Source organism: Cynoglossus semilaevis, chromosome 13 (genome assembly GCF_000523025.1).
Source record: "Cynoglossus semilaevis isolate Cse_v1.0 chromosome 13, Cse_v1.0, whole genome shotgun sequence".
NCBI classification, from domain to species: domain Eukaryota; kingdom Metazoa; phylum Chordata; class Actinopteri; order Pleuronectiformes; family Cynoglossidae; genus Cynoglossus; species Cynoglossus semilaevis.
The window spans coordinates 11,142,017-11,154,113 of record NC_024319.1 but is presented as its reverse complement, the minus strand read 5'-3'; the positions used below and the strand labels follow the sequence as shown (position 1 = coordinate 11,154,113).

The window sequence follows — 12,097 nt, the reverse complement described above, 5'->3', positions numbered from 1 at the left end:
TATATGAAACTATCGGGGTCTAAAGTTTTGGGTTTGCCTGTCTACACCCAAGGTATCTCTCAGCCAGTTAAAAGGTTGGGTGAATGAGGCCTACAGCAGAATAATTATGACTAACTGCTAAAACGGTGTCTTTGTGCAGTTTCAATCTCACATTTCTATCTTTATTGATCTGAGAATAAATGGTATGGAAGTGAAATAAAAAATCAACCTACGGTAACCTTGACTCTGTATTTCCCTTACAATATACAGATTTAAGCCAAATACTATGCACCTCTTCCAATGAGTCAATGTACAATTCCCGAGTCCGACATGTTTACGTGAGCCTTTAGTTTTCTTTTAAAAGATGGCATTATTAAACGGTTATAACCTGTCGATTTATTTGGCTTCAGAAATAAAAAAATATGTTTGTTTGTTTTTTTCTAACGTAACAACACATAAGTGCCATTTTAACAGCCCCAAACCCCCAACCATAAAAATGCACTGAACTGTCGTGAGCAAAACGTGGAGGCCCAAAGCAAAACGTACGCCTCTCCCGCTCTGTAATTCTCAGACCTTTACTTTAAAGTTCCCGTTGTGCAGATTTGTCAAGGTTATAGTTATCCTACGATAGGCCTCATACGTAGCAGGCAGCTGATCCCAGCCTCTCTAGCATACATCCTACATAATTCTACTCACTAAGAGGCAGGCAGTGCATAACAAGAGAGGAAAGACAGGACTTTTTGTTTTTGTCACTCTAACACTACATTGGCATGTTCCCTGATCTTTGTAATAGTAGTATTTTTTTCTGTTTTATGACTATAGGTGAAGTAAGACATACCTGATTTTAAAACTGCTATACAGTAGTAGGTAATACTTCATAACTTCATCATAAAATACCATGCATTAGGTGATTATTGCTTTTTAAAGAGTCCTACAGAGGCTCCAAAAAAATATTGCCCTCATGTTCTATCTATTAGAGTTTGGCAAAATAAAAATTTTAAAAAATCACAAAAAATTCATGATGTTGGCATAGATCTTGTTTCCTTTTTTGCATGCAGCACAGTTAACTAAAATAAAAAGGTTAAAAAATTATAAATTTAAAAAGTTGGCAAAAAATATGGCATATGCTTTGGCCTGTAGTAATAAAATGATTTTGGCAAATATTTTAAAATCACAAAAATGTTATACGTAGAAAATAATAATAAATAATGATGTCATCAATTCATTGGAATAAATAATATAAATAAATAGTATAAATAAATAGATACTTAATGAACCTCATTAGTTAAAAGAAAATGGTCACTTGGTGCAGCAGAATATTATTAGTATCATTATTATTATTACTATTATTATGATTATTACTATTATTACCCCCCTTGAAAAAGAAAAGAAAAGAAAAAGAAAAATCACATTTTTTTCTCTCACTGTATCTCAGTGCAGGAGGCGCTATAGTAGCTATAGGCTGACTATTGTCTATGTCCTTGTCCCCGTCCTCAGTGTCCTGAAACATATGGCCTCATGTATCTAGGTGCCAGAACGGAGCTGTTTTATGTCTTACTGTCTCTATCTGAAACCGACAGAGGAAAAGGAGGTGAAGAAGAGTTTCTGGAGGAAGTGCATGCGTAGCTCAGGTAAATCCTTTAGTGGACAAATATGAAGGAGAAAAAATTGTGCTATCTTCATCGTCGTCATGAGTCGGCTCCACTGGAAGGCAAGAATATGGGTAAATTAGAGGGAGGGGTGTTAAGTGGGGGAGGGAGGGAGAAAAGCAAGGTCACGTTTGGACCAAAAATAGATTTGTCTGTTTTAGTGTCTGCAGTTAGTGTTTTAAGGATATTAAGGTAATTCATCGCTGCAGTTTAGTCTGTGGGTTCATCTGTCGGCGGGGGGTCATGCATCTAAGGGGCTGAGTGGAGAGAAGGGGCCTTTGAAGCAGGCAGACTCGTAGTGCTTGTTCAGGTAACTTTTGAGTGCGAAGGTCTTGTTGCAGCGTTTACACTTGAAGTGTTTGAAAGCCGAGTGCGTCTGCATGTGAGCTCGCAGGTTTGAGCGATCGGCAAAGGCTTTCCCGCAGTGGGCACATCCAAACGGCTTCTCGCCCGTGTGGGAGCGCATGTGGCCCTGTAAAAGCCAAGGTCGACTGAACGCTTTCCCGCACACGTCACATTTGTGCTTGAGGTCATGAGTGAGTAAATGCATGGCCATGGCAGGCATGGACACGTACACCTTCCCGCAGGTGGGACATTTCTTTGCCAGCTTGCTGTCCAGAGAGCGGTGTGTCTGTTTATGCCGGCTCAGGTTTGAGGAGGTGGCGTAGGTTTTGCCGCATTCGTTGCACGTGTGCCTCTGAATGGTCCTGGGACTGCTGAGGCCTTTTCTCCTAGAGCGGCCGTCTGTGATGAAGAAGGCATCGACTGTGTAACCCTCACTCACTGCAGCGTCTCCGTTGATGTAGCCGTCGGTGATTTCGGAGCTGGGGCTGCCAGGAGACTCCGAGTCCGGGGCCCCGTAGTCACTGTGGATCCCATCGTAGAGCGGATCAGGAGAGGGCACCTTGATCCCACTGTCACTCTCAGCATCGTAGACAACAGGGCTGATGTAGTCACTGATGTAGCCAGCTGTGGTGGAGAAGAAAGTAAACAACTGTCACCTCACAGGAGTACAATAAAAAATAAAAACACTGAATTCAAGTTCAAAACATGTTGTGATGCATCATTTAAAAAATGTCATTAAAAACACAACATCCAGTTTAGTAATTCAGACTCAGTGACTCGTCATCATATTTCTGTGTTACCTTCTTATTCACTGGGAGGAAACCAGTTTAACACACATCAGTTTTAAATTGAATGCCTGCCTCACTGAAAACATCCTGGGAGGTTCTATAATTCCCAGATAAGACCGGTAACAGGGATTTCGTTTCAAGATTGATTCCAACCGGTGCATACATCAAACACTAAGTTGCTGCAAGCACTCAGTGTTTTCTTTTCAATTTAAATGTCGCTGAGAGAGAGAGGGGAAAAAAGGCTTGTCACCGTCTACAGTTAAAATTATTGAAGAACAGAACCTGCTGTTCAGTGTTCCTGATCATCTTAGTTCTACTGTATTTTAAAAAATCATGCTCTTCTGAAGGACTGATCTGGGAAATCTGTGTTGTTCAAACTGTTCCCTTAGACTCAAATATCCGCCAGGCATCCATTTATGTTTTTTCAGCTGTAAAATATCAGACCTGATTTTCCACAGTTTAGAAAAGTACAACATCAGGATGTGTCCCTGGTCTGCCTGCAGTCCAGGTCTGTCTCCTATGAAAACATGTCTGATATATTTTTTAAAAAAATGTTTCAACTCTTGACCACATCATGTTTAACAGCTCGGTGTTTGTTGAGTAAATGTTTAAAACTCATTCATATAAAAACCCACTGCAACAAGAATAACAAAACCAGTCTGAAGATTCAACTTAAACTTGAGTCTGTGAAAACGATTTTCCACATGAACAAATGGTGCAAAATAAGAAATCCAGAATAAAAGATGGTTTTAATGCAAATTTTACACAGTGAAAAAAATATCTGGAAATATATACGTATACTACATATAAATATACACCTCCTTCATATTGTATTAAACAATATGTATTAACTGTATGGGTTTACATTGGGTTCAATACTTTGTAAATCAGAAGGAGCTTTTTAATTGACGTCAAACTGAAGGAATGAAATGAAATCAGATAGAATTTCTTTTCCAGTTTTTATCAGTCATCTCTGATGAAGAGCCTTGTTACACACATCACTTTAAGACAAATAAATGATTACTTAGTGTAACCAGTATTTAAAAGGCTAGTACTGTAAATAACTAGTACCGTTACTTACAGTAACTAATACATTTAATCTGTATTAGATTTAAAACACACGGTTGTGTGTTTTTTTTACCTCATGACGAAGTTTTAATCTAACTTTATTTGGTATTGATTTTACATAAATGTTAGGGAGGAAAATATCCATATTAAATTAATAGCACTGTAATTCACCATTTTTTTCTTCTTTTCTTAAATGTTTGTTAAATGTTTTTCAGAGATGCACAATCGTATATAGAATCATCATGGGGTATTCACTTAGGGCTACATACAGACAGAAGTGCTGACACGACAGGTGGTGCTGTAATGTATGTGATGTAAAGCCAGCTGCTTTTTTTCCTTTAAGAGAAAGAGTGGAAAACCAAATATGGTAGCACAGATGGTTCCAGTAAGATTTGATCTTAGATCAGCAATTTTTTTTTATCTTGTCCCAGGTCAGCAGTTTCTCATCTGCACTTATACAAAATATTGTTTAAAATAAACTATACAGGAGTGCTCCTGCTGTTCTGTGTCTGATGCACGACGTGTTTTGTTTCACTGCGATTTTAAGAACTGTGAATTCCAGGCCTTATGAGCACAAATGAAACGATCGGTCCCTCAGGAACTGGTACTGAACGTGTTGTTAATGTGATACTGCAGCAGCTACAGCCAAGGCCATGTTCCATTCACTGCATTCACCCTGAGGTAGTAAAGAGTAGTTGTCAACTTGCCATGAGTGCTGCAGTGGCCGCTTAAAAACAATTGCATTTATGTGTAAGTCGCTGAATGAATGGAGAACCTGTTTTTTCTTCAGTTCACCTGTTGCCAAGAGCAGGGGAAAAATCTTTACTTATCAGCTCTAACCTATTAATNTGTCCCCCATACCCCCGACCTCCACGGTTACTGGTGAAACAGCTCCTCAGTGGAAAATGAATGCACGCAGGCTGGGGAAGCTGATGCGGTGTGTGAAAGTGAGCATCAGCACCACGGACAGTTCCAGGGCAGTGCAGTGTAGTGCAGTGCACAGTGATGGCACGGTGACAGCAGAGCTGCAGCTGTTGCTGTGCATTTCCAGCCAGTGCAGTCAGCAGTACTTTCTTGCATATTACATTAGACTGAGGACTCGCAACAGGCTTCATACGCTACAGTACACGCAGTATACAGTATACTCGGGTTCGCAGTTCTTTTTTCTAAAGCACTGTAGAATTAGTATTTATAATGACATTTCTAGGTTATACAGAATAGGATCAAAATATTTTTGACAGTTTTTGCAAAAGAAATATACAGTATATATAGTCGTCAACATGGGATTTTATAAAATACAATATATATGGACGTTCCTCAAATATTTCGGGTCTCTTATAGGCACTATGTATTTAGCCCACCACTGTAGTAGTTTTCTGTGTAAACACGCTACAATTTATTTATTCTGCTAATTTAGATCATAAATGTACTTATGTGAATTTAATAAATAACAGTAAGGTTAGTATAGTAAGGTGTTTTTTAAACGTGTCAATAGCTTCTGTTAATTCAGCTCTTCTTTAAAACATCACGTGTCAGCTTACATTTTTTAAATACAGTATCTGTTCCATACTCTTAAAGTACATCCTATGTTTCACATGGACTACCACGTATAAAAATAAAAAAACAACTCCCTGGTCAAACTGGTCGTAATGTTTCACTTGGCCAGACGTCAACCACAGCTGCTTTTACTCCTCAGTGACTTTATCACATCATGACTTATTTAAAGCTTCATTAGATAGAATATGTAGTAAAAGGTTTAATAACATATTGTAATATTTCATATATAACATTTATTTATTTGTTTCTAAATCTTTCTTCCCCCTCTTTTCTCTAGTGCTTGTATGTTGTATATATTATTTTATTTTGTTTAAATCTCTGTAATAATTCAATATACCAACAACTATGATATACTAACAAGCATTTATTGTGCAACGTTGTTTCCAGTAAAAAAAACCTTTAAAAATCCAATATTAAATTAAGTTTTTTTTTGTTTTGTGTGTGTGTGTTTTAACTGAAGAATCAACACGTGACATCTGTCCACACAGACTTTATCAGGTCCACACTTCGCCGTGTTGTGTGAAAACATACCCACGTCACACACTTTCAGAATTCAAACACATGGAACATCAATTATTCCAAAAACCGCTTCGTTGAAGCAGAACGTCACCCCTGGTGTTTGTGTTTACTGTACTGTACTGTACTGTACTATACTGTACTGTTCTGTACTGTACTGTACTGCATTAAGCTGTCACCGCGCACAGTTAGTGGATGGAGACAAAAGGTGGCCGCCGTGTAGGCAGCACAGCAGCTCGCGTGTGTCACGGTGAGCCGGGCTTGTTAACCTCCACGTCATCAACACTCCGCTCACAGCTTTCTGCTCCACGAGCGCAGGGCTAACCACAGGTGCCGCCTGCTCGTGTCCTTGTGCACCGACCTGTCCGTGACTTCGCGGATGGAGGCGACGCAGTGGCTTCATTGAAAAGGTGGAGGCAGCTCGGGGTCTTTTCGTGCGGGGTGGACGTGGCGCACACGGCCGTGGATGGAGGAGAAGTTGACAGCATCACAGAGCGTGGGGCAGTAACACACTTCAACTGCAGTGTCGGGGCATCGGCCATTAAGAAGCCCCGCTCCGTGTCAGACCATATGTAATAAAGTGCTGTTCTTCCTCACCACAGCAACACAGGCTGAAAAAATAAACCCACAGCTCGTGGATTCGTTTGTTGAGTTTCAACTGTGTTGTCGGCCGTTGAACAGCAGCGGGCGAGAGAGGAATATATTATGGGATGGCGACGAGAGTAGGGCAGATTCTTTAAGGGGTGACGACGTAAGGTAGCAGTGAGTCTAAACAGAGGAATTTCCGTTTTCATGACTTCATACACAACTTAAACATGAATCCGAACTGTACTGTAAATACTGTAATACTTGGCAAATATTCTGTACTTGTATGTTGTTTTCCAGTTCCGAATATCACTCAAAGGTCCTTCACCACATCCTCTGCCATCTACCTGGGGCTGGCTACTAGGGCTGGAATAGAACCCACAACCCTCCACAGCTGCACTAATTAACCAACGGAACTACAGCCAGACCACATAATGGAACGTGTCCAAATTGAGTATAAACGTACTGTAGTGTGTAAAGACTGTGGCTCCCATTGACAAGTCCATTCAGTCGATATGATGATCGACGTTTTATGAAGCTGTTATTGACGTTAACATAGTCTTTTATTGTTAAGTGACGTCAACGTCATGGTTTAACCTCTCGTCCATCCCTGTAGTTGAAGCTCTTCTTTACATGCGGCCGCTTTAGAACAGAAAAAAGTGAAACATTCTCTACAGCCTGCGTGGAAACTGTTGCGCAGAAATCTCCCAAAGATAGAACAGGTGGAACTAAGAGGTTTAAAGTGAGACTTCCACGGAGAAGGGAAAAAACGTGCGTGTGTGTGTCTGTGTCTGTGTGTGTGTGTGTGTGTGTGTGGTGGTTAACATCTTTCTTGTCTTTCTGGCCTTTAACCTGACTTATTCTGCGTAGGAGTGAAAGTCACTGTTGACCACGAGCCAGGATCGATGCAACAAGGGTTGTGCTGGATTCTGTTGATTTCTTAAGTGATCTTTTCGCTTCAATGGCAACCCACCTCCACAGGGGCTTTCTGGGGCTTGGATGTTCGACGTGGCAACACCTAAAACCAGGAGGTGTTTTTTTATTTTTTAATTTAGCTTCTTTAGTCTGCACCGTGTCTTTGTCCTGCTCAAATCTATCTGGTACAGTCTGCTCTGGACAAATGACTCCTCAAATCGTTTTTATTATTAACCTGACGGTTTGCCCCTGAGTTTGTTGACAGACCACACAGTTTTACAGCTACAGTCCCGCAGCTTTGATCACAAGTTTCTGATACAGCAGGCAGACGAGAAAACGTGACAACAGGTGATCTGACATCAAATACACTCCTGGGTTTGATGATCCTATAGTACACGCAGCACGGACTCACTGAGTTTGTATTGGTATGTGTGCCACCGTGCCGCTGGGGTGGGTGTTAAAGAACAGAAAGTCCTGCTCGGACACATCCACCCACAGAGTCGGTGCACAGAAATGCCACTGAGATCTGGGCTATTATCGACTCTTCCCACAGACCGACTCTTTCAGACACCTGTTAGTGCCCATTGTGTAGACAGATCTGACCTACCTTTGTCATGGAGCCGCAGGTTGAGGTCCGTCCTGTGCCGGTAGGCGTGCTCCAGATCCGCCCCAGTGGAGAAATCATCCAATTTTACCTTTTTCACCAAAAAAGACCTTGGCATGGTGCTGCAACACCGACACACGCACACACACACTCACAAACGCGACGACACACACTCGCAAACACAGGCGATCGCCGACGGCCTGGCCAGCTTGGAGATTTCACAAAACAAGGCAGGTGAAGCAGATGAGGATTTGTTTCTTCAGATACAGAAAGAGACGGAAGCTGTAAACGAATCCAGGAAAGCACTTGGTGTCCACCGGTGCTCCGCGTGGCTCCTACCGTCCCTCTCGCCGCCTCGTGTCTTGCAGTCCAAGTCCTTGTGCAGAGAATGTGAAATGCAACTTCAGCACCGGACAGCTCCCGTCGGGAAAGCCGCGCGTCCTCCGTGTTCCAGAGATGGAAACAACAGCAGACAAATAATAAGAATAACAAGAAGAAGAAGAAGAAGAAGTGGAAACAGGATGTATATATGAGGTACTCTGCTCACGGGCTTCTTCAGATTAAAGAGTAACTGAATTGTTCGAGGGGAATGATGGTTTAAAAAAAATAAAAGGGCGGTGTTTTCTGGACGCTTTTCAGAATAAATGTCACTCTCACTGCGTCCTTCGTCCTTGGTTGTAGTCCTTAATTCCTCAATTCCCGTTAAAAGCGACTACTGAGGTCGATAGAAAAAAGAAAATCACAAAACGACTCCTCATGAGCATCCCGACTTTCTGCATCCCCCTCTTTCTCCTCTTCTCGTCTAACTTTCTCCCTCTTGTTCTCTCTCTCTCTCTCTCTAGCTCTTTCTTTCCTTCTGGTCCTTTCTTTCTGCAGCTTCAGCGACGTGTTTCCGTGCGTGTGCCGTCTCCTGATCAGCTGTTGGCATTTATACTGTAGAGAGAAAGAGGGGAAGGGGGTGGGAGAGGGAGAGAGAGAGAGGGAGAGAGAGTAGGTAGAGAGAGTGCTTAATTTAATCCATCCCACATCCCCAGGGAGCAGCGACTGGCCCGAATGATTTATTGAAGCTGTTATCACCCCCTCTTTCTTTTTCCTCTCTGCCTTTCATTCTTATTCTCTTCTTCCCTTCCTTTCACTTCATGTTTTGTGTGTGAACGTATGCTCATTTCTGTTGCCTTTTTAGGACCTGTTCTTGTACAACTCCTGACAGTGTCGGGTCTTGGTCCTGATGAGACTAGACCTCGTTTCTCAGGATCTGGTTAAAGTCAGGATTAGACCACGTGGTCTGTGGTTAGGATGAGTTTAGGTCTAGAATTTGGGTGGTTAAGTCTGACATTGGGGATTAGGGTTTGGTTAATCTCTCCAAATTAATGGGTGGGGGGTCAATGCAGTGTCCTGACAAGAATGGCTGGGCAGGTCTTTGTGTTTGTGTGTGTGTGTGTGTGAGTGAGTGTGTGCGTGTATGTGTGTGTGAGGCGAGGCTACGTGTTTTGGGGAGATAAGGATGGAAATTATTGTTATGGTATTTCTCAACACTCATCGATTTGATTCAGCTATCACAGCGTTTAATACCAATTTAAATACTGTCTGGTGGTGAGACTTTTTATTATTATTTTTCTATTTATTCTGCACTTTTTGTGTTTCCTCTCTCTTGTCATCACCTGCTCAATTAATTCTATGTCAGCTGTTGGAACCATGACGATGGTTTTAATGGCGACGTTAGGTATCAGGCTGAAAAGCCTCATCATTATCAGTAATGTGTCCTCCAAGGCAGATGAATGTGAATGAAACGGTGTGTGTGTTTTACGCCGACAGTCAGATTAGTGTGACAGTACAGTAGTATCTGCGTCAGGGTCAGACAAGGTTCACTCTCAACAACTGGAACGGTGCAGCGTTCATATTCACAGGACGTGGCGTCATTTGTCGTTTAACAGATTGATCGATGATGTGATAAAGTTCTTTATCACCAGATGCATTTTCTCTCCCATTAAAAAGTTCTGACAACAAGTTTAATTAAATTTTAATTTTCTGACACCAAACGACTGTGTATGAATATGGTTTAATTAGTCCCAGTGTGTGGAAGTGCACATCACTGAGTTCCTGTGATACTCTGAGGAAGCACCGCTTTGCTTTTAATGAGACAGGTGTATAAGAGACACTGACTCAGGTCTGTGCTGGGGGAAAGTTGCTGAAGGTGTGTTAAAGGTTAGTGGCTGCTCATGGACGACTCAGTGCTGCGAAGAGGCCGCTGTTAAAGAAGACGCAGGAATGACGGGGACATAGAGTTTCATGAAGTCGATGTAAAAATAAAATAGAAGCAATTGAGCTCATCTAGTTGGGGAATGCACAAACATGTGTGACTTCAGAGGTTGTTCTGGAATTTAGCTCCTGAAAGGAGTCGTAAATAAAGTCAAATGTATTTAGAGTGAGTTTGACTGATTAGTTCAAATAAGAAAGATTTTATTTTCCATGTAAACACAGGATGTAAATTAACCGACCAGTAAGAAAAACACGATTCAAGGATTTATGTTGTCAGATCATGTAAAAACAGCTATCATCAACTAGTGGCCCGCAGACCGAATCCGGCCCACCGGACTAAAAATAAATATCCAATTATAATGTTAGACAATGTCATTTTACTTGAGTGCAAGTCCCCCCTTGGAGTCTGTCCAGAGAAATTCTGCCCCACCGCCCACCCCCCTCCCCCCTCTGTAATATCTGATTTCCTTGTCTTGACTCTCAGTGGCCAAATGAATGGACTCATTACATCTGTCAGACAGATAGAAGGAGAAGGAGAGTGAAGATGTCAGATGTACACACAGGAGGATGAGGTTTTTGTCACTGACGTTGATGAGAAAATCTGACGATGAACCAAAGGAAACATTTATGGTTTTCATATGAGATTTGTGTGTGTGTTTTGAGGGGGCGGGGGTCTGTCGGCTATAACTTACAGTAAAGGCAGATTTGTACTGTATGCATATATATTAGTATTTTCCGATAAGGGAGTGTGTGTGTGTGTGTGTGTGTGTGTGTGTATGAGTGTGTGTGTGATCTGCGAGTCCATCTGTTGTCCTTAATCAGCGGAAGAGCAGATGAGTTCCATCACCTGGAGACTGGCTCAGGGAGGTCCAATTAAACACACACACACACACACACACACATCCAACATACTTTTTTTTACATAACTACTGCTAAAGAAACTCTCAGTTGATTTGAAAAAATATCCATAGTAGTAAAAACACACGTGTACATTTGATGTCAAAACCCAGTCCTTGAATGAACTCGTCTTCACCTGACAGTGAAGCTGTTTCATTGGAAATGTATTTTGTCTCCAAAAGCTAACACAAAGTTAGGCAGAATACTCCATTGAGTGTGTGCGTGTGTGCGTGTGTGTGTGTGTGTTCTCACCAGAGCACACATGACTGTGAACTGCAGCCCAGTGTGGAAGGCTCAGGGTGTTCTCTCATCGGTGTCATCCTCACACTTCAGAAACAGCTCCACACTTTATTTTTGGGAGAGTCGGGGTTTTCTATTTTATCAGCTGACCTTGTTGAAAAGAACCAGAGCTGACACCTCCTTACAGAACGCTTCTGTTGTTAGTTATTCACAATATGACTACAGCTGTATGTACAACAACAACAACAACAACGTGACAATTAAACAACAGACAGGAGAGAGGTCGACGGCTGTTCCATCCTGTGGATCACACCCCTCTGCTCCAGACCTCAGGTTTTATATATTTGTCTTTAAATAACTGGTGTTTAAAGAACTTTCATTTTGTGTATAATGTTGGTGTAGCTATACTTGTGGGGACACGGTTTTGGAAAAAGTATTTAGTTTTGGGGACTCGTTGTCCTAGAGGGGACATTTCTTATCTCCCAACTGAGTTAGAGGGTAATTAGAGCTTTGAAATTTACTTTGGATTTAGGATTTAAATGAGGGTCAAACAAGATAGTGTGGTAATAATAAAAGCAATGATTATCAACTGGTGACCCATGGGCCAAATCTGGCCCGCTGAACCATCCAATCTGGCCCGCAACTGGATTCCAAAATAAACACCAAAAAAAAAAAAAAAAATGTTAGACAAAAAA

The 12,097-nt window shown here is 41.7% G+C and overlaps 1 protein-coding gene across 1 annotated transcript; it reads right to left on the bottom strand.

Annotated features, from left to right (window-relative positions):
- Positions 1-1,274: 1,274 nt before the first annotated feature.
- On the bottom strand, positions 1,275-10,684 carry LOC103388575 (transcriptional repressor scratch 1-like). The gene is made up of 2 exons (XM_008323621.3): positions 8,010-10,684; positions 1,275-2,597 (listed from the first exon to the last, which is right to left on the bottom strand). Exons 1-2 carry the CDS (start codon positions 8,122-8,124, stop codon positions 1,870-1,872), a joined length of 843 nt encoding a protein of 280 aa, XP_008321843.1. The 5' UTR covers positions 8,125-10,684; the 3' UTR covers positions 1,275-1,869.
- Between the last annotated feature and the right edge of the window lie 1,413 nt (positions 10,685-12,097).